Source organism: Anoplopoma fimbria, chromosome 16 (genome assembly GCF_027596085.1).
Source record: "Anoplopoma fimbria isolate UVic2021 breed Golden Eagle Sablefish chromosome 16, Afim_UVic_2022, whole genome shotgun sequence".
NCBI lineage: Eukaryota > Metazoa > Chordata > Actinopteri > Perciformes > Anoplopomatidae > Anoplopoma > Anoplopoma fimbria.
Genome location: NC_072464.1, coordinates 13232569 through 13254437, shown reverse-complemented (window position 1 = coordinate 13254437; position 21869 = coordinate 13232569). Strand labels below are relative to the sequence as shown.

Sequence of the window (21869 nt, the reverse complement as noted above, 5' to 3'; positions counted from 1 at the left end):
CAGTAGGGAGATGAGAGAAAGTTCCACAAAGTCAACTATCACTGCAGCCCTCCACCAGTCGGGCTTTATGGCAGAGTGGCCCGACGGAAGCCTCTCCTCAGTGCAAGACATATGAAAGCCCGCATAGAGTTTGCCAAAAAACACATGGAGGACTCCCAAACTATGAGAAATAAGATTCTCTGGTCTGATGAGACCAAGATTGAACTTTTTGGCGTTAATTCTAAGCGGTATGTGTGGAGAAAACCAGGCACTGCTCATCACCTGCCCAATACAATCCCAACAGTGAAACATGGTGGTGGCAGCATCATGCTATGGGGGTGTTTTTCAGCTGCAGGGACAGGACGACTGGTTGCAATTGAAGGAAAGATGAATGCGGCCAAGTATAGAGATATCCTGGAAGAAAACCTCCAGAGTGCTCAGGACCTCAGACTGGGCCGAAGGTTCACCTTCCAACAAGACAATGACCCGAAGCACACAGCTAAAATAACAAAGGAGTGGCTTCGGAACAAGTCTGTGACCATTCTTGACTGGCCCAGCCAGAGCCCTGACCTAAACCCAATTGAGCATCTCTGGAGAGACCTGAAAATGGCTGTCCACCAACGTTCACCATCCAACCTGACAGAACTGGAGAGGATCTGCAAGGAAGAATGGCAGAGGATCCCCAAATCCAGGTGTGAGAAACTTGTTGCATCATTCCCAAGAAGACTCATGGCTGTACTAGCTCAAAAGGGTGCTTCTACTCAATACTGAGCAAAGGGTCTGAATACTTATGACCATGTGATATTTCAGTTTTTCTTTTTTAATAAATTTGCAAAAATTTCTACATTTCTGTTTTTTTCTGTCAAGATGGGTTGCTGAGTGTACATTAATGCGAAAAAAAATGAACTTTTTGATTTTAGCAGATGGCTGCAATGAAACAAAGGGTGAAAAATTTAAAGGGGTCTGAATACTTTCCGTACCCACTGTATGTTGCTAGTTACTTTCCCGGTTCAGCATAATAATACAGAATATAATCAACAAATGATGATTTATTATTATGGATGATTAGAACTTTATTGATCCTTTGGTGAAATTCACAAGATAAACTATATATATATATACATATCAGTACTTTTACGTATTGTAAAAGAGTATTTCTACACTTGTATTGCTACTGGGTTAAGGGATTAGCACTAGAGGGGCCCTTCTGTGTAGAGTTTGCATGTTCTCCCTGTGGCAGTGTGGGTTCTTTACGGGTTCTCCGGCTTCCTCCCACAGTCCAAAGTTTAAAGTACTAAGCCCTAATGCAGCATGGACCACCAAGTTAAACAATTTGTGGTATATTAATGCTGTATACAAAATGTCCTCTAAAATGGGACATTCTTCAATCTGACTGTAGTATAAATTTAGATACAGGTAATTTAAATCCAATTTTCACTGTGTTTTCTGTGTTGGAATAAGTACATTGACCCAATACTGTACTAAAGTACACATTTGAGGTGCTTGTACTTTACTTGAGTCTTTTCAAACATATGAATAGTTTATGAAAGAAAACATAAACAAATTAAAATAAACTACACTTTATTTAGCCACAGTGTGTAATATACTTGAATGTATTTTTTTATTTTTTTTCCTTTTAGTGTATAATCACCTGTAAATAAGAACGTATGTGTGAGGAGTGAATATCGTGCACTGTGCTGCTAATCCTTGTTAGGATTAGGTAAAGCCTTGACCATACTGAAAGTGGGTTCAAAACACCATAGCAACGAGCAGAATGAGGGGAAAGCACGGGCAGTGAGCGGTCCAATGGCTCCTTTATAGTGCGCTGTCTACGGCCACGCTCATCTGGATCACGTTTGTATTCTGTTATTGGTGCGTCTTCAACTGTTGGGTTCACTAATACGCCGCACGAGACTGGATTGAGGTTATTTTTAGGCTCGTGTTGGGTGACTCCTCTGAGCGGTCGCTTGGTTTTGTCAAGGACCTGCTGGTGGAGAAGCGAGGAGGAGGAGGAGGAGGAGAAGGAGGAGGAGGAGAAGGGGGGATGGCCGCTGCACATAAATACCAAAATAGGACAGTCCTGCCTGCGACAGTCCTGCACGAGCTAAATTGAGGTTCGTGTGTGTGAGGTTGTTTTTTTTTTTTTTAAAGAGGAGCGTTCAAATAGAGGACGCACTGTCGAGCGCTGAACAACACGGGGCCATTGGTGGAAATAGGATGAGAGGTAAGCTTACCTGAATGTAGCCTTCTGTTTTATGAATACAATTGTAAAGAAGAAAAAAAAAGCTTTTGACACCACGATGTTGCTTTGCTTTGCTTTGCTTTGCTGCCAGTGTTTACACTAGGTTGTGTCATTGGTGCACTGACATGTTTTCATGTGTTCTCCACAGATACTATGTCACATAAGCAAGCTGACATCTACACACAGGACTTCTGTGATGGCGACCACCCAGCGGTGCTCCTGGATGCCCTGAGACATTTCTACATTAGTGGCCTGTTTACAGACATTGCTCTGCAATGTGGCGAGTCCGGACAGGTGTTTCACTGCCACAAGGCTCTGCTGTCAGCCCGCAGCTCCTATTTCAAAGTCATGTTCACAGCTGACATGAGGGAGAGGTCAAACAGCGTCATCACGCTCACCGGGGTGGACTGCGGGGTCCTGGATGCTCTGTTGAACTACGTGTACACGGCCCATCTGTGCATCACTCAGAGCAACGTGCAGAGCCTGCTGGAGGCTGCAGACCTGCTGCAGTTCATTCCTGTGAAACAAGCTTGTGAGGAGTTTCTCGTTCGCCTCCTGGATGTGGACAACTGCTTGGGGATGCACGCTTTCGCTGAGCTGCACCTGTGCTCCGGCCTGGAGAGGGAGGCCCGCAGAGTGATGCTGAGCAGGTTCACGGAGCTCATTCAGCAGGAGGAGTTCCTCGAGCTGGATCGTGGGAAGATGAGATCGGTTTTGGCTGCTCAGAACCTCACCGTGCAGAGGGATGAAGTGTTGATAGATGCTGTAGCCAAATGGGTGACCCATGACTTGGATAATCGTGTTCACTGTTCTGCAGAGTTGCTGCGCTCCATCCATCTAGACCTTGATGAGATTTATTTCAAGGCTACTTTAGAGGTGCACAGACATCGCTTGCTGAGCAGTGAAGACGTTTTTAAATCTATGATCGTTAAGGCTTTAAGGTCAAACGGCAAAGACGTGTCTGCAAGCAGAAAAATGTCTTCCAGCATGTATATCATCGGCGGTTACTACTGGCACCCTCTTTGTGAGGTTCATATATGGGATCCTATCAGCAATACCTGGGTGCAAGGAAAAGACATGCCTGAACACTCAAAAGAGAGCTACAGCGTCAGTTTACTTGGAGCAAATATCTATGTGACTGGTGGGTACAGGACAAACACTGTTGAGGCTCTGGACACAGTTTCGGTTTATAACTGTGACTATGATGAATGGACCGAGGGCTGCCCCATGATCACAGCGAGATACTACCATTGCTCTGTGGCGTTGCACGGCTGTATTTACGCCATTGGAGGATACAGAGGAGGAGCTCCAGAGCAAGACACAGAATATTATGATCCATTGAAAAAGAAATGGTCCCCTTTGGCCAAAATGATACAAGGTATGCAAAGATATTAAGTCCTTCCTCATTCATTCTTTACCTTCTATCTGTTGATGGAGATCATGTGATTTGATTCAAAGCTCCTGAACAGCTTCTAAATGAATATTTTTGGAAGACTGTTCTTCTTTTTAACTGCTGTTTCAGATCAAGAATTTCTTTCTGAGCTTTCAGCCACATCCTGGGTCCTTAATCAGTAGATGGAGTTTGCTCAGTTGTCATGACAATGGAATCATCTTCTGAACCTAGATATAGCTGAAAGACTGAGAAGAGGAAATGAAATGATAAATAATGCATTTAAAAAATAAAAAAATCAACTTAAAGATGCACTAATGAATATTTTCACATTAAATCTGGATCACATGACTCTTCGTGTGTGAAAGTGGTCGCTCCTATTGACAACACACAAAGCATTGTCACCCAACTCTGCTGATGTTCTGATCATTTTTCACTCATTGTTTTGGTTTAATCGCCCACAACTTGATTGCATTAGTTCAATCCCACTGATGTAATCAACCCCGTTTTTGGACACAGGCAGATGGTTTTAGTGGGAACAGCTCTGATAGACCCACTGTACGCTACTGGCTGCCCAGAACCAAGAGACAGACAAACACATTTAGTTAGCTAGCTAGTGAACACAGTTAAGCATTTAGCAGCAGATATTTCTCTCTGGAGGTGATGGAGAGCAAAACAGAACTGAAAGAAGAGTGAATATTGGACTTACAGTGGCCAAGTAGCAGGAAACACCACAAACCCACATTGCTGCTTAAATTGTTCCAGATCTACTGAATGTGTAAATAAGTAACTAACAAATTCAATTATATCAACTGTATAAGGTGATATGGCGCTTCCTCCATAAGGTCAAAAAATAAATGATTGCAGGGTTAAGTTATTTACATTATCTAGACGTGAGTGGTTGATCTAATGATACCAATAACCTCTGTTTCCTTTGAAGGTGTCGGAAATGCCACTGCCTGCGTCATGGGAGATCAAATCTATGTGACCGGAGGTCACTATGGGTACAGAGGAAACTGCACCTATGAAAAAATCCAAGTCTACAAGCCAGATGTCAACGAGTGGAGCATCATTGCAATAAGTCCCCATCCAGGTAACAGAAAAAGAGGAAGAGATAGAAATGAAAATATGCTGAATACTGTAATCTGATTTGAAATCCTGTTTTCAGAGTACGGGCTTTGTTCTGTGTCTCTCAACAACAAGCTGTATTTGGTGGGTGGACAGACGACCGTCGCAGACTGCTACGACATAGAGAGAGACGAGTGGAGATCAATATCAGTGATGAAGGAGAGGAGGATGGAGTGCGGGGCGGTGGTGATTAATGGTTGTATTTATGTAACAGGGGGATACTCCTACTCAAAAGGGACTTATCTGCAGACCATTGAGAAATATGACCCGGAGCTGGACTCTTGGGAGATTGTGGGGAATCTTCCAAGCCCAGCCAGATCACATGGAAGTGTTTGTGTTTACAGTGTTTAGTGTCAAACCCTTATCACATCATTTTGTGCCAAATGGATCAGATTGTGAACTGAACTCTTTTTTTCAAAGTCTGCAAATATCAGATACACTATCACACATGATGTCGAGTTAGCCCTGTATAACTGCTGTTATAGAGAGCTACACATTTGCCAACTGTGAATATAATTATTATTATAATTAACTCAGGGGTTTCCTACTTAGCACTTTATTTTTGGGGTATTTCTGTTTTTATAGATTGGAAGGAAAGACTGAGAAGAGAAAGAAGATGACTGTATATGAGTATTATCCAAATCCACTTTACATAGACACAAAATCCAACGCACTGATGTTCAAGGATGCTCCAAATAATGATTTCCCTTTATTAATAGACCTGTACTATTACTGGATTAAATAAATCACTACCAGTATTATGTGATTTCTGCCTGAATTCATAGGTGAGCTCTGTAAACGGTACATTGGAGTACATAGGTTTTTATCACATTGTTTTTAAACAGTCACAGTGAGACTTATGTTTGCCTCCATCCTAAATAGACTGTCATAGACTGTTTTATATAACATTAGATACAAGTTGTTGTAGTTCAATTTTAAGAAAAAATGCAATTAAAAGTGCATTACATTAGTAAAAAAATGTGGAAAAACATGTTACAAATTTAATATTACAAAATGTTAATTGGTGTGCTTGTTTGCTTGCTTCAATATAGAAATGCAATGTCTTGTTTCCCAAAACTGTTTTCTCACCAGACTTACAAAACTTCTCCCACATTTTGGCTTGAATCTTTGATCAGAGCATACAGAATGTAACAGCATTCTCTTTTTCCATTGGACAACAATCAACACAAAATCTATTTCCCCTTTACGCCCGGGACAAGTGGTGGAAGAGCAATACCAAAGTGTAAAAAGGCCCTGTTTAAAGTAAAAGCCCTGCATTCAAAACATTAAAAGTAGTGCAAAAGCACTGGCAATGAAATATATTTATATGTTCTATTAAAGTGCAGAGATAAGATAATTTATATTATATTATTAGATTATAAGTAGTGATGAATTTTTCATCACTTTAATGTTGTAGTTGGTGAAGGCAGACTAATTTCAACTGATAACTAGGTAGTTTACAGAAATATATGATAAAACATAATTCATTAGTTTATTATATCCTAAAGTTAAAATAAATGTAAGAAAAGAGATGAATGAATAAATAAATAAATAAATGTAGTATACTTCCCACACTACTTCCATCTGACATGTGGTGGAGTAAAAGCACAAAGTGGCAAAAAATGGAAATACTCAAGTAAAGTACAAGCAGTACCACTGCCTGTGATGAAACACACACACAAACACAAACACAAATACACATATATATATATATACCATATATATATATATTGGAATATTTACCAGTATATATATATATATAAAATATATATATATAAACACACATATATATATTGGAATACATTTAAGTACAAATTAAAACAAAATACAATTGTGAAATGATATATATATATAGATAAAGCTTAATTAATAAAATACAACTAATAACTGGTTCCTGTAAAATGACTTACTATTCAAACAATAGCTAAATAATAAATGCCAGCTCATGTTTTGTCATCATCCCTGTAGTTACAGCGACACCCAGACGCTGTGACCTCCATCACACAGATATTATGATATATATATATATTAGTGTCTGCAGCTGCTCAGGTCCCAGCAGCCGGAGAAACGCGGGGACGAACTCTTTTTGGCCCTCGGTGTGTTCCGTAGCACGCATTTCCACAACGTGCGAGGATCGAAGTGAACTCTTTTGGTTTGAACGGTTCAAAGTGCTGCTAGCGGACATTAAACGTTTCGTAAGTATACAATTTCGGGTGAAGAGTGAGAGGGCGTTTATGGTTTATTTTGTATATTCTTTTAAATGTTCTGTAGGTTTATAAAATAACAGTAACGTGAGGCATTCTCGTCTAGCATGTGTGGGCAGCGTGCTTTTGCTAGTATGGAGTAACGCAAAGTGTGTTGACTAATTCAACATTATGTACTGAGGTATTTAGCGGCTAACTACATGTCCCACTGAATAAAACCGGTTCTGTCACCATTGCAGGTCTTAATAAGCTGCATGACTTAGCTTTTCGTGCACAAACCATGTAGCTGCAGTCTGCGGTACGAACACACAGCGTGGCCGGTGTACAGCTGCAGCTGATCACTGAAGCTAAGCTAACACGTTAGCCATCAAGTTGTTAGCAACATTGCATCAGGATACAATGAAACGTTTGTCTTCATGCCAATTGTATGCTAATTTTCATATGTATATAGTTATTTTTGAATTGGGTTTTTTTGATTTTAGTTACTGGGTCAAGCTGTTCAGTATATAAAACCAGTTTGTTAATCCTGCTAATGGGCTGTTACCAATTATTATAAATGACTTTTCGGAATGATAATGCACATAGTTGAGCCCAGAGAAGAGCTGCTAGCGTTGCTGGTTTTGAATTCTTTAGAGTGCAATACAAGTTTGGTTCATTCAAAAAGAAAAAGAAAAACCTCGTGGTATTTGGCCCTGCAGACAATATGCAAAATGTTGATTATATCCACACAGCTGTTCTCTAATACAGTGGAAACAATGGAATAGACTAATGTGGATAGTTTGATGTGTCATCTATATAAACGTATTAGGAAGGGAACTAGTGATCATTTTTTTTAGATAAATAGTTCAGTTTATAAAATGGCAGTTTTCCCACAGTCCAAAGTGGCTTCCTCAAATTGAACCAAACATTAAAAAATGTGATATTTAACAAAGGTTTTTTGCATGATTGTCAATTTTTTTCTTTTTCTTTAGATATACTACTTGTTTTCTCATATGAAATATGATTGCACATTGCACTGTGCAATAATGGTTAAAAAAGTTAAAAGTAGTTGAAATAGTTTTTTTTTTTTTTTCTCTGTCTGTAAATATAGTATTTCAGTTATTGTTGTTTTTTCTACTGTTTTTTTATTGCTTATTTATAATACTTGTTTTATTTTATTTTTATTTTTTTCATTTTTTATTTTTTTATTTTTTATTTTTATTTTTAGCTTGTCTTCTTCTGCTATGTCTCTTGTGTGCACTATACTCTGCGCTGTTGTAAGTGCAAATTTCCCCGCTGCGGGACTAATAAAGGATTATCTTATCTTATCTTATTGATATGTTACCAATTGTTTGGGTTACTGTTTCCTACACAGAACAATCATGGCAGAAAATAAAGAACAGATGTCTCCAATTGAGCTGAAAGTGGCACGACAAATAGAGGTATTGTGATTTTATTATCTCTCTCTCTCTCTCTCTCTCTCTCTCTCTCTCTCTCTCTCTCTCAATTAGTAAAAGTCACTTTAAATTCAGCTCTAAAAATGTATCTTTTCCCATCTCTAGTACTACTTCGGTGATCACAATCTTCCAAGAGACAAGTTTCTCAAAGAACAATTGCAACTTGATGACGGCTGGGTGCCTTTGGAGACGATGCTCAAATTCAACAGGTTTGTAATCCCGGTCTTTATCGCATTCTCTGCTGTAAAACGAATACTAGTGTTGATGTCATTCATTCACTAAAGCTATCCTTTGTAGGGATGGGAATTGTTAGGTTAGTATTATCGATACTAATACTTTTATCAATGCTGCTTATCTGTTTGGTTCCTTATCGATACTATTATTGGTTCTTTTTGATTACATTGTGAGTAAAAAATACAATTAAATAAGAAAACAAACAGCATTGCTTTATTCTTCTATGTAAACAAATAGTCTTTCTTGAGCAGCAATACAAATAGTTGCAAAAACTTTACAGTACAGTCACGTTCATTAAATTAGCTTTCATTTATTAGACTATTCCTATTAGAAAGCTCTGTATGGCATCGTTAATGTTACTTGCAGCAAAACGAGGATGGACGACTGCTCGGCAAACAGTCGAAAACTAATTTCTGCAAGTGAATGTTATCCTTGTTTGCCAAATGTTTTGATACATTACTGGCATTACCTCCCTTACTTGGAGGGTTTTATTGCATTTGTGCACTTTGGATCTTTTTCTCCTCTCTGCCATGATGTGTCTCACGCTGTACTGAGCTGGAGTCGGTGTGTGTGTCAGAGTAAAGCACAACTCTGCCCCTCAGGCAATGACGGCCACAGAGACACAGAGAGGAGGTTTGCGATGCTGCTGTTTTCCACAGAGATCTCACTCAGTAACTTCTTCAGTACCAATAGCAGAGCCGTTGCTTTTGAACTTTATCAATACTCCAGGTTTTTACTAATTTAGAACAGATTCCTGGTTAGAACCGGGTTTCAAGGGGCATCCCTTTTGCATAAGCTCAACACAGTTTGTGTGGTTTGAATGACCTGGGAAGACATTGTGTTATAAATAAAGTCATGTCAATCCAGTTATTCAACCTGATAACACAAGAAATTTAGCTGAAGCAAATGAATTAAAGAAAGCTAACTGATATGACATGATCTGACTGTCTTTGCTTTAGTGCAATTCCCATCTAGTCCCATGTTTTACCACCCTCTAAAAGTTGTATCTGTCGTAGCATTTTGAGACAAACGTGTGCATGAGCATCTTAGGCAGATGAGTCCAGCAATAACAGTGATGATGGCTCCATGTGTGCTTTTACTGTTGGGGATTTTAGTGTTTACCTGCAATCGCGCTGCTGTTATTTCATTGTTATGGTGACCTCTGTTATTCTGATCACACCTTCAACCACAAGGAATTGTGGGAGATCATTGAGTCCTAAAAGTAATCCACTGAAGACTACTGTAGTCCCTCAGAAATGTGGAAATAGTTAACTTCTCAAGGGCTGTGGTGAAATTGTTTGCAATGTACAGGTGTGCTTTCTTTTTAACAGCTGAGGAATTCTTTGATTTGACATCCCTGATTTGGGTCTCATCTCCATGACATGACTGAATCAGATACTGATGCTTCAATAACAGGATAGGGCAACATCAACTTAAAACTAGAGACAAAGGTAGAGATGACTTAACAGTTTGTGGAGCCTTTGTATGACTCATGAAAAGTAGGGCAAGATTAACACATGACCCCACCCTGTCCCTAGCCACACCGGCATACACAAAGTGACATTCTGCTGAATTTAAGAGGTATTCATGTAGGGCCATTAGCATAAGAGACCATCCTACTGACAACTTGGCCAAATCCCACTGATTAAAGTCTATATATTTGGAGTTTTATGTAGCCAGAAGTCAGTGTGAGTCAGCACTTTTATTTCTTTTTAATCAACCCTAATTCATTGAAAGAGCAGTGTAGAAATGATTCAGCTGCCTTTTATTTCCCCTTTGAAATCAGAGTATTTGTTTTCTCTTCCCAGACTGAAGACTTTAACTACAGAAACCAGCGTTATTGTTGAAGCTCTCCAGAAATCAAAGACTGGTCTCTTGGAAGTAAGCGAAGACAAGACCAAAGTCAGGAGGATTCCAAGCAAACCCTTACCAGAAGTGAATGATGATTACAAAGACGCTCTAAAACACAAATCTGTGTACATGGTAAAAAAAAATTAAATTGCATGCACACATTTATCTTTGAAGTTTGATTGTGTCACTTAAACTTAAGTTTTAAAATCAATGCAGTATAATACAAAAGTTATGTGATATATTCTACTTTTATGAAGGTTATAATGTTCAAATTCTATTGAAACTGTTTTAGAGAGTTGAATTCCTAGTGTAATAATTTTGGAGTCTATAGTTTGTAGCCCTGTTGAACAGAGGTGTTCCTGTCTTGGCCTACGCTCATTGACATAAATAGGGTGGACAAAATGATAGCAACACCACTCAAAAACCTTCTTGAAGGTATAATATATTACAGGACTGTCGTATTAGACTGCATTAGCTTTGGCTACGAGTACCTAATAAACTGACAACCGTGTGTATATTTGTATTCTATTAAACTAAAGATGAGGTGTTTTCCTAGCCAACTTCAGCATATCATGGCGCTCCTAAATATAAAAGTACATTTTTCACTTTGAGTATACTAATTTTGTTTTACACACATTCTAATATCTTTTCACATCTAGAAAGGATTTCCCCTCGAAACTTCCCTTGATGAGATTCAGGAGTGGCTGAACACGAAAGGCAACATAGAAAACATTCAAATGAGGAGAACCCTGCAAAGGCAGTTCAAGGTAAATGAAACATATTATGTAACAATTCAAATTGAATGCTTTCCTAATTAATTTGTAAAAAGGTTTCTAATTACTTGAATTTATTCTTTTATAGGGATCAGTGTTTATCTGTTTCGACACAGAAGAGTCTTCTAAGCAGTTCCTAGAACGGACAGACATAAAGTCATTCAAAGACAATGAGATGCTCGTGTTATCAAGGTAAGTTGTACTGCTTCTTGGTTTTAAAATGTATCTGTAGTGGACAAATACTGTGATTTTGATTGAGAAATAAAGTCAGCACAAGATCTGATAGATGATCAAAAATGGGAGTGACGTACTTTCAAAGATGTGAATGCAGAATGACTCTGCTCAATGGAAGTTATTTGACAGGAGAGAGTACATGTAGTATGTTCTAAGGTTTCTCACCCCTCTAGTCTGACATCACAGCTATGTTTAACAGACCTTTTTTCTTTTCTTTCTTTAATACAGCAAAAATGGATGTACTGTCATTTAAAATGACCATAAATTACTCAATCAAAAAACTAGAATAGAAAGCTGTTGACTGTCTACATGAAACAAGTGTTGTCGATATGGTCTGATATGGTACTGCTTTTTATTTTTTGGGGGGTAATTTTTTCAGAAGAAATAAACTGCACTAAACCGTTCAAGTGTGGTCCGGCAGAGTTTAAGTTTTGTTCTAGAAAATTAACATGTTTAATTCGTCCAGGGCCAAACAAACTTTTGAATATAACTGTATATAATAATAATAATAATAATAATAATAATGTCATTGCTGTTCTGCTTGCAGAGAAGACTACCATGTAAAGAAAGCAGAAGAGAGAAAGCAGTTCAAAGCAGAGTCGAAAGCAAAAGCTAAACAGTGAGTACACAAACAATACCTCCCTGTTCTACAACATTCAGTACAGTTTTTGAAAATGACTGACCATCCTTCCCCAAAAATGTTTAGGGACAAAGAACAACAGCAGAAACACACAGAAGATAAAGAAATGGTGAGCTCCTCATTAGTGCTAATAAGCTTTGTGCTTCGCTGGTCTCTGGTCACTTTATTAATCATTTTTCATTTGTGTTGCAGGGTCTGCTTTTGGATGAAAAGACGGGTTGTTTGCTGAAGTTTTCAGGAGAGCTTGAAGATGTTTCAAGAGAGGACTTCCATGAATTGTTCTCTGGCCATGGAAAGATTAAGTGGGTTAATTTTACAAGAGGGGCCAAAGAGGTAAGGAAACTCTATTACTCAAGTCTGTTACTCAGGGTAAAAAGACGAGATGTCATTTAAAATATATATTTTTACTTTCAACAAGGGCACCCTCCTTTTCGACGGGATTGCAAAGGAAGCGTTCGATAATGCCAAAGAGGCAAACGGAGGGGAATTGAAAATCAAGAACAACAGTGTTAACTGGCAGGTGCTTAAGGGAGACGAGGAGAAAGAAGAACTTAAGAATATCATCGAAGCTCAACAAGAATCCTACAACAGATCCAAAAACAGAGGTAAATACTATGTTTTAAACTTAGCAGCACATCCCCAAAAAATGTGTATACCATCAATAATTAAATCTATGATTTTGTATTAATGCATTTGGTCTGTCTTAAAAGCTGGCAGAGGAAGATCAGGTGGCAGAGGAGGAAGAGGAGGCCGAAGGGGAAGAGGTGGAAGAGATGGAAGAGATGGAAGAGATGGCAGAAGCCAGTACAAGGGCAAAAAGATGAAATTTGAAAGTGATGACGAGGACGACAGTAAGTTCAGCATCTTCTGAAGCTTCAGAACTTGGTTTGAGTCTTGCATTGTTAATTCTAATGGACCTACTGTGTGCTTTTCCTCTAGAACCTGTGGCCCCAAAGAGAGAACTAGAAGAAGCTGATGGCCCCGCAGCAAAGGTTCCCAAAACTGAAAACGGATCTTAGTCACAAGGTCACACCCAGGATTTTTGTGAAAAGATTTATTATAAACAGTGAAAATGCAGAGGCAACTTAAATCCATTCCAGTGAGAGCTTCAGGCTTTGGAGAATCGTATGAAGTCCACCTGGATGTCAACCTAGAGAACAATTTGCAAAGCTTTGTCAGTTTTCAGCTTTTTAAGTCCCTTTATATTGTGCCTCTCATATTATTTGTATACCTATTTTTCTCCTCTTAAAATGTTTTTGATTTTATCATTCATACATAAATCTGCACTTTGACAGCCATTTAATTACACCTGAACATTTGGTATGTTTCGTAAGACCTGTGTGACATCTAGAATCTGTGCTATTATGTTATTCCTTAAAGATTACCTTCAGTGAGTGATGAGAAAATCTGCTTTCCTATTTTATTTAGTTTTTTGTTTTGTTTGTTTTTTTAAGTTTGCATATGTGAATAGCAAATAAAACATACAAATGATTCAATATTTGTGTGAATATGTTTTGTCAATTATGCCTTGGCACTAAGATAGCTTACCGATTTCTTTTTGTGAAACTTGTAAGATGCTGGCAAGTCATATCTTAGTTCTGTAAAGAGAGAATGCAGTCACTGTTTGGATATTTTAGTTATAAAGAAGATGCACTGTATAATTCTTACCTGCTATTACTTCCATCTTCATTCCCCAGTCACTAGCCTTCTTTTGAATGTGCTGTAATCAGATGAGGAAATAAACATGCATTTCAGTCTTCATACTACAGACTTCAGTCAAAGTTATTAAAATGAGGACTTGATATTTGTCTTGACTTTAGTGGGACTTGACTTAACTTCAGGCTTGAAAGTAGAGCTGCAACAATTAGTCTAATTTAATAAATCGATTGACAGAAAAACAACAAAAATGCTGCTTTCTGCCTCTTAAATGGGAGATTTCCTGCTTTTCTCTTCTTTTAAAAAAAATCAGATTAAACTAAACCAAAAAAATGTAAGGACATCACCTTGGGCATTGAAGAATTTGTCACTATTTTCTAACCTTTTTATAGAACCGAAAAAAAATCAGCAGATTAATAGATACTGAAAACAAGCGTTAGTTGCAACCAAACCTGTCTTAGATTTGCCCTGAAAGCTCTTACTAATAACATGGTGCTGTATGTGACCGGTATGGTTACTGAATACTCACCCCTCGTGTTGATGTTTTATGGAGTGAATACACTGCTGTCTTTGCCATCGTTAAAGCGGTCCATAAGAACTTCATGTCCATGCCTATAACAAAGAATAGAAACAAATTCAAAACTTCATGTAACTCTAGGGCTACACTAACTCAAAAGGGTACTCCACTGATTTCTTTTTTTTTTTTTTTTTTTTTTTACACATGAAAATCAGTATACATGTCACTAGACTCAACTACTCAACCTGTAGCACTATTGTTAAATGTCTCATATGGCTTTGAAGAGAGCTGTCTAATGGATATTGTACCACGTTTTCAATGCAAAGTATTAAAACCCAAATGAAAAACTCTCCAAACATCCACTGAGGAAGATGACTTTTGGTAATGATAGTGTGTGGACCTTAGGTTAAGTCTTTGTTTTGTCACATTCTGCAATAGTAAGTTGTCCGATGACATGAATGCCAACAAGTCATAAACATGGGGATCTTTCACATCTCTACCACCTTCAGGTCATATGGCATGGCATAAAGCACTACGAAAATAACCCCTTACAATGGAATAGAGTTGTTTGGAATTGGGCTTGAGACTTCTTATTTTTAACAGATAATCAGTGTCTAGGGGGGCGAAGAGTTTGAGAGACATGGGCGTTTACCCGAAAGGAGGGACCTACAAAAAGATGCAATTGGTTTGCATTGTGAGGATTGTAGTTTTCGTACTTTGACCCTAAAAATATACTATAAACCAGTTTATCTCGGTCTCTGCTGGACCGATTTGGAAGATTTTATAGAAGCACAGTACTAAATCACCGAAATAGCCCATTAAACTGTGTACTCACCCTGGTTGTGTTTTGTCCCAAATGGTGGATTCATTATTACAGTGTCAAACTTTTTGGCATAAGCATCTGCATCCAGAGAACACAGGTCACACTGGACCAGATCCAAGTTAGAAATCTCAAATTCCTCTGCATTTCTTCTGAATATGTCCAGTGCGTCGTTGTCAATGTCAAAACCGACGCACAAACTGAATAAGAAAAGAGAGAGAGAATGAATCAAATGAGTATTTAAGATGATTGGAAATAACACTTATCCTAAATTGTGTTGAAAATATGAAAAAAACAGTTGGATGGTGAGATACTCTCACCCTGCATTAAGCATCGCAGCCCCAATGCTGAGGACTCCACAGCCACATCCCAGATCTGCTACTAGTTTTCCCTCAATGTCATCAAAGGTGCTATGGATTGTATAAAGCATGCATGCTGTGGGGGGAACAGAAAGTTATTGAGAACAATGTGCACCATTAATAAACTCCAATAAGCACACGTTGTCACCTCACCAGCGATATGGGGACTGGTCGGATATTGCTCAAGAAGGATTTTTGGCTCTTCAAACGTGTCCACTTGCTGTAAACAACTCTCTAACTCTTTTAGTTTCATTGCCAGCGACTGTAATGTCCCAAACCTATGTGCAGCAGGTGCAACAACCCCGATGAGTATTTCAAACGGTTAAACTTTGGCTATTATCGCAGTAAATGTATATTCAATGCTTAGTGGAAGACGACTTCCGGAAGAATGTCTGCAATGTGCATCAACCAAAACAATCCGACTTTGACCCAGGAGAGCGTGATAGTAGTTCCTCCATGCACTTTTTTTGTTTGTTTTATAAAATACATATATTGTATGCAGCGTTTCAAATTGATATTTGAAAATATGAATTTGTTCATTACAATACAACTAATAACAACATAACACGCTAAATTGAAGTAATAAATAATGATTAAAAACAATTATAATACATTAAAATGAATATCTAATATAAACAAATATAATTAATCACAAATAAAAAGTGAAATACAAGTTAGGTACAACATGAATAAAGTGTCTTATAAAAGTGTTACATAGGGGGATTATTTCATTCAACAATTTAATTGCACTGGTGCACTAAGATTGATATTTTTCAGACATGCTTGCTGACACGTCCAAGCTATTTTAGAGAATGAGATAGTTCATTAAATTACAACTGATATCATGGTTGCCAGAAAAAAATTATTAAATATGTAATACAATTTTTGTTTTTAAATAGAACTTGGGGTTCTGAAATAGGTTGGTCAGATCAGATTCCCCCAATCACATGAAATCAATCAGTCATCCATGGGTCGGAACCATCAACAAATCAAGATTCAATTTACATTATACCGTGGCACTAAAAGCCTACATAATACATAATATCATATAGGAGGTATGTCCAAGTTATATTTAATGCATCCTCATTTCCTTGTAAAATAACCTGATGAATGATATTTGATGAATGTTCTATATAATAATACATTAAAAGGGGAATACATGTATGTACACCATTACACAGTGAAGTGTCTTCTAAAAGTGTAACATGGGGATTCTTTTATTTGATCATTTAATTGTTAATATACCTACTAAAAGCTATACACAGTCATGCGCTGGCCCTCTCCGCACAGCCCTGTGTTGCATGGGTGCACAAAGATAATGTTTTATCTTTGTCGGTCTGATGTTTGAGGCTATCAGTAACCTAGAAACAGGGAAACTAAACAACATGCATGACTGTGCATGAACCGAGCTGGTTCAACGAGACACACGCCCCGACTCTGCTAGAGCCACCGGTATGGAGGACGAAAAAGGTCATAAGTATAAATAAATAAATGCACAAATAATTGTATAAATAAATACAGGAATAAATAAATGAAGGTGAACGTAAATGTAGTAATATGTTTATGTATTTATGTCCCATTTAGGAATCAACTTTTATTAATTAATTTCAGCATTTATTTATTTATATATACATTTTTTATTTTTTTAATTTCTGCATTTATTAATGCATTTAAATATTTCTGTATTTATTTCAGCATTTATTTATTCATTTATTTATTCATTTCTGTATTTATACATTTATTTAAGCATTTATTTATTTATTCCTGTATTTATTTATACAATTATTTATGCATTTATTTATTTATACTTACAGTACCAGTCAAAAGTTTGGACACACCTTCTCATTCAATGGTTTTATTAATTCATTTCAGCATTTATTTATTTATCTATTATTTTATTTCTTTATTTCTGCATTTATTAATGCATTTAAATATTTCTGTATTTATTTCAGCATTTATTCATTCATTTATTTATTAATTTCTGTATTTATACATTTATTTAAGCATTTATTTATTTATTCCTGTATTTATTTATACAATTATTTATGCATTTATTTATTTATACTTACAGTACCAGTCAAAAGTTTGGACACACCTTCTCATTCAATGGTTTTATTAATTCATTTCAGCATTTATTTATTTATATATTCTTTTATTTATTTATTTCTGCATTTATTAATGCATTTAAATATTTCTGTATTTATTTATTCATTTATTTATTCATTTATTTATTCATTTCTGTATTTATACATTTATTTAAGCATTTATTCATTTATTCCTGTATTTATTTATACAATTATTTATTTATTTATTTATTTATACTTACAGTACCAGTCAAAAGTTTGGACACACCTTCTCATTCAATGGTTTTATTAATTCATTTCAGCATTTATTTATTTATATATTCTTTTATTTATTTATGCATTTATTAATGCATTTAAATATTTCTGTATTTATTTCAGCATTTATTTATTCATTTATCTATTAATTTCTGTATTTATACATTTATTTAAGCATTTATGTATTTATTCCTGTATTTATTTATACAATTATTTATGTATTTTTTTTATTTATTTATACTTACAGTACCAGTCAAAAGTTTGGACACACCTTCTCATTCAATGGTTTTCTTTATTTCTTTATTTTATTTTTTTCTACATTGTAGATTAATATTGAAGACATCCAAACTATGAAGCAACACATATGGAATTATGTGGTAAACAAACAAATGCTCAACAAACCAGAATATGTTTTATATTCTACATTCTTCACAGTAGTTGAATGAGAAGGTGTGTCCATCCAATCTTTTGACTGGTACTGTACGTCACTTTTCCTCCTCCATACCCCTCCACCAGATTCTCGTTCAATCACTGCTGAACACTGAGCGTGGGGGTAATCTCGTCCGTTCGCCACGACGTGACCGGTCGTATCGCGAGAAAGCCCGAGAACATGGAAGCAAGACAACAAAAATAAATTTGTGGACAACAAGCCTGAGTACATGATGGCGGCGTCGCTGCTGCTGCGCCGGGACAAGAAAGCCACCGCCGCACACCTGAAGGCGGACTTGAGCCGGGCTGACAATAGCTCCGGGGTCCGACAGCTCCAGGAGCTGCTCGACGTGGTGCTAAACCCCGAGAAACCCGCGGCGGACACGGAGGCTCTGGACTGGAGTAAATGTCTGATCGCAGGGGGCGAAGGTTTCGAGGAGTTCTGCAAAACCGTGCGGTCTTATGACAACGCGACCCTGTGCGGCTTGGTCTGGACGGCCAATTTCGTGGCGTACCGATGCCGGACCTGTGGCATCTCCCCGTGCATGTCTCTGTGCGCAGAGTGCTTCAATAACGGAGACCACACGGGCCACGATTTCAACATGTTCAGGAGCCAGGCTGGCGGGGCCTGCGACTGTGGAGACAGTAATGTCATGCGAGAGAGTGGGTAAGTCCGAGCTAACGCTAAGCTAAGCTAAGCTAGGCTAACTGGACCAGGGTTGTTTTGACAGGTCTGGAGGGTGAAGAGGATCAGACGTCATTATGCACATCTTTATATCGCAGCATGGCTTGAGTGTGCTTTACATATTAAGTGATGTCATTATCTGAGCCTGTAGGACATGTGTGTTCTAGCTGCTCCATCATTTTCTTTAATGCATTTATTCTTATGATTATAAATCAAATATCTCATTGCATAAATATTTGTTTAAAAGCACAAACAATATTGTTGCAATATCAATATAGAGGTGAATTGATTTGTCTCAGTTAAACAGTCTGAGCAATATGAGTAAGAGTAGGTTTAGTGTTGCTATGGATCACACTATGTGTATAGGCTTTAAAAAAAAACAAAAAAAAGCTCCCATATTTTATCCTGTCATGCTAGATGTCATTTTCTGAACCCATAGTACGTTTCTGTTCTAGCTGCTCCATCATTTTCTTTAATGCATTTATTCTTATGATTATAAATAAAATATCTCATTGCATAAATATTTGTTTAAAAGCACCAATAGTCAACCCCACAATATTGTTGCAATTTCAATATAGAGGTATTTGGTGAATTATATTGTGATATTTGATTTTTTATTATTATTGCCCAGCCCTATTGCCAACACAGTTACATTAAATTTTAGTTTAAAATTCTTAATTATAGTTTCCCTTTTAGACACCATCATGAATAAGCGTGCTTAGATCAAATCTGCATGACATATATTCCCATTATTTGCATAGTTTTGATATTGTTATCCAGAAGTAAAAACATTTTGTGACTTTTGTCAGCATCAAGCAGCTGACTTTTCTGCTGAGTGACTTGTTTCAGTCAAACAGTCTGAGCAATATGAGCAAGAGTAGGTTTAGTGTTGCTATGGATCACACTATGTGTATTGGGCAGGCTTTAAAAAAACGAAAAGCTCCCATATTTTATCCTGTAATGCTCACCTAATCCAAACCATTTTTAAACCTCAACCTTTTCGAATATTCAAGTAAATACAGTGCAGTGCTGTAATCAAGTGTAACAGCTAGAAAAACAGACAAAAGGTAAAAATGAATTATATTTAAACCCAACCTTCTGGTTTGACAGGGCCCTTATACTGAAATGATAAAAAAAATTCAAACAAAAATAAGAGAGAGAGAGAAGGAAAGAGAAAGAAGGTTGCTATGATCTTTATAACATGTCTGGAACATCAACATTTTTTTTTTTTTTTTTCTTACAGGTTCTGCAGAAGGCATCAGTTGAGAACAGGGGAGAACGTCCCTTTAATACCTCGAGACCTTCTCTTGATGTCTGAGATGGTTCTTCCTCGCTTTATTCTGTGTATTATACAGTACCTGAGAGATGGATACATTGAACAAGGTGAAAACACTCATGACAGTCTTGTCTTTATGGAGACAATATACTTTGGTCCTCTGACCATCTTGAACAAAAGCTTTAACTATGTAAAATGACTTTCAGAATCCTAGTATTTAAAGTATTTCATATTTTTTCAATCTTCATTGATATTTTATATAATGAAGTGGATCTCCTGTTGCATATGAGAGCGAAACAGATATTGCTGTGAAAGCGGGATGTGAGTGTTATACAACTGTTTGTTCTTTGTGAACATACTTTTGGATGCAGAGTCTGATAAATCTCTTATCTTGCTTTACCAGACACCTCAACTGAGCGAGATCTGCAGAAGGTCCTGCAGCAGCTGGAGCCTCAGATCTCCTTCCTGGAGGAGCTCACGAAGATGGGATGCGCAATGAGGACTGTACTAACAAAGATCTTGACCAATCAGCAAACATTCAAGGAGTTGAGCATGGGTAAATATCTATGTTTGAGTTCTTGTTAGACCAATTAGCATTGCCATATCACAGAATTGTTTCTTTCTTGCTTAGTTTCAGATAATATTTTTACATTATTGAAGTAATGTCATTGTGTTGTTCCTTTGTCACACATACAAACATTTCAAAACTTGAAAAAAACCCAAAATGAATATACTAGAATTTATAACTTTTATTTTTTAAATATAAATAAATATTTCTAGTCTGCATTTTCTACTTAGCCATGTATTCTGTAGCAGAATATGAAATGTAGGTGTCCTTTACTTAGATTCTGCATCTATGATTGTGATCAAGTTTTCTTTCCCTTGAGATTTTCCCTTAAAACAATTGTTGCATTTTCTGTTTTGCTTTACTGTTGCAGGCCAAGAGGAGAATTTGTATGCTAAAAAGAACTATGACAAGTATTTGTCAGCCTTGCAGAATTCAGGTCTGGTGTCTGTGGAGGACAAAGCCCAAGGTGCTACTGCTGATGTCACAGTGGGTGCTGAAGGAGGGGCAGGAGCAATGGTCCTATTGGGTAAAGATAACCATTACCTTTTATATGAAACATGTTGTCATTAACCATCTGACTGTCTGAGCCCAAGCCCTGGAGGTGCCAGAAATGTTACGTTCATGTTAGGACTTATCTTTCACACATTGTTTGATAACAACACAGCCCTGTGAACTTACAGTTACCACTTTCTCAAACACTCACACACAGTAGACTTAAACTGCCCTCATCAGAGCTATTCCAGATCATTTTCATGTGTGATATCATTAGTTTAAGATAAACAAATACAGTTTATTGCTAAACAGCTCAACTCTCAGCACTTCAAACCTCTACTTTTATGAATAAGACAGTGTGTCAGAGCTTAAATCAACCCATGTTGAATATTGATGTTTGAACATATATTGTTTTGCATATTGGGATATCTCGGGCAGCTGTATGTGTTTGTCCTGTGGCTTAAGATGCTGCTGATGGCTACTTGGCTAAATCTTTTTCTTTGTTTTCTTAGGAACCACCGCACCAGGGAGCCCAGATGATTCTAGTAAAGAGGTATGTGCCAGCATCAAACATAGAATAACTAACAAATTGTAACCAGTTTGTAGAAATGCCCATA

At 37.2% G+C, this 21869-nt stretch overlaps 4 protein-coding genes across 4 annotated transcripts in view; 3 read left to right on the top strand and 1 right to left on the bottom strand.

The window, feature by feature from the left end:
* The first annotated feature begins 2196 nt into the window (after nucleotides 1-2196).
* Nucleotides 2197-5090, top strand: klhl23 (kelch-like family member 23). The gene is made up of 4 exons (XM_054615787.1): nucleotides 2197-2203; nucleotides 2370-3599; nucleotides 4552-4704; nucleotides 4780-5090. Exons 1-4 carry the CDS (start codon nucleotides 2197-2199, stop codon nucleotides 5088-5090), a joined length of 1701 nt encoding a protein of 566 aa, XP_054471762.1.
* A 1710-nt stretch (nucleotides 5091-6800) lies between these two features.
* On the top strand, nucleotides 6801-13607 carry ssb (small RNA binding exonuclease protection factor La). Its single transcript, XM_054615199.1, has 12 exons — nucleotides 6801-6934; nucleotides 8298-8364; nucleotides 8485-8588; nucleotides 10422-10596; nucleotides 11124-11231; nucleotides 11326-11429; nucleotides 12019-12090; nucleotides 12178-12220; nucleotides 12304-12444; nucleotides 12530-12716; nucleotides 12822-12962; nucleotides 13051-13607. The coding sequence occupies exons 2-12, from the start codon at nucleotides 8305-8307 to the stop codon at nucleotides 13128-13130; spliced, it is 1215 nt and encodes a 404-aa protein (XP_054471174.1). The 5' UTR covers nucleotides 6801-6934; nucleotides 8298-8304; the 3' UTR covers nucleotides 13131-13607.
* mettl5 (methyltransferase 5, N6-adenosine) lies at nucleotides 13178-15841 on the bottom strand. Its single transcript, XM_054615200.1, has 7 exons — nucleotides 15617-15841; nucleotides 15425-15539; nucleotides 15120-15304; nucleotides 14297-14379; nucleotides 13780-13831; nucleotides 13660-13709; nucleotides 13178-13261 (listed from the first exon to the last, which is right to left on the bottom strand). Exons 1-7 carry the CDS (start codon nucleotides 15714-15716, stop codon nucleotides 13220-13222), a joined length of 627 nt encoding a protein of 208 aa, XP_054471175.1. The 5' UTR covers nucleotides 15717-15841; the 3' UTR covers nucleotides 13178-13219.
* A 2487-nt stretch (nucleotides 15842-18328) lies between these two features.
* The window catches only part of ubr3 (ubiquitin protein ligase E3 component n-recognin 3), a 37481-nt gene continuing 33940 nt past the window's right edge, over nucleotides 18329-21869 (top strand). Inside the window, 5 exon segments of the mRNA XM_054615191.1 lie at nucleotides 18329-18898; nucleotides 20160-20299; nucleotides 20596-20748; nucleotides 21131-21286; nucleotides 21765-21805. Coding sequence (XP_054471166.1) covers nucleotides 18462-18898; nucleotides 20160-20299; nucleotides 20596-20748; nucleotides 21131-21286; nucleotides 21765-21805 — 927 coding nt within the window. The 5' untranslated portion in view covers nucleotides 18329-18461.

Coding starts and splice junctions, on each gene's coding strand:
- klhl23 (XM_054615787.1), top strand. Junction 3,600..4,551: donor TTTGGCCAAAATGATACAAG/GTATGCAAAGAT, acceptor TTTCCTTTGAAG/GTGTCGGAAATGCCACTGCC. Junction 4,705..4,779: donor TGCAATAAGTCCCCATCCAG/GTAACAGAAAAA, acceptor TCCTGTTTTCAG/AGTACGGGCTTTGTTCTGTG.
- ssb (XM_054615199.1), top strand. CDS start 8,305: ATGGCAGAAAATAAAGAACAGATGTCTCCAATTGAGCTGAAAGTGGCA. Junction 12,445..12,529: donor TTACAAGAGGGGCCAAAGAG/GTAAGGAAACTC, acceptor ACTTTCAACAAG/GGCACCCTCCTTTTCGACGG. Junction 12,963..13,050: donor AAGTGATGACGAGGACGACA/GTAAGTTCAGCA, acceptor CTTTTCCTCTAG/AACCTGTGGCCCCAAAGAGA.
- mettl5 (XM_054615200.1), bottom strand. CDS start 15,716: ATGAAACTAAAAGAGTTAGAGAGTTGTTTACAGCAAGTGGACACGTTT. Junction 14,380..15,119: donor TGGGACAAAACACAACCAGG/GTGAGTACACAG, acceptor TCTTTGTTATAG/GCATGGACATGAAGTTCTTA. Junction 13,832..14,296: donor ATAAAACATCAACACGAGGG/GTGAGTATTCAG, acceptor ATCTGATTACAG/CACATTCAAAAGAAGGCTAG.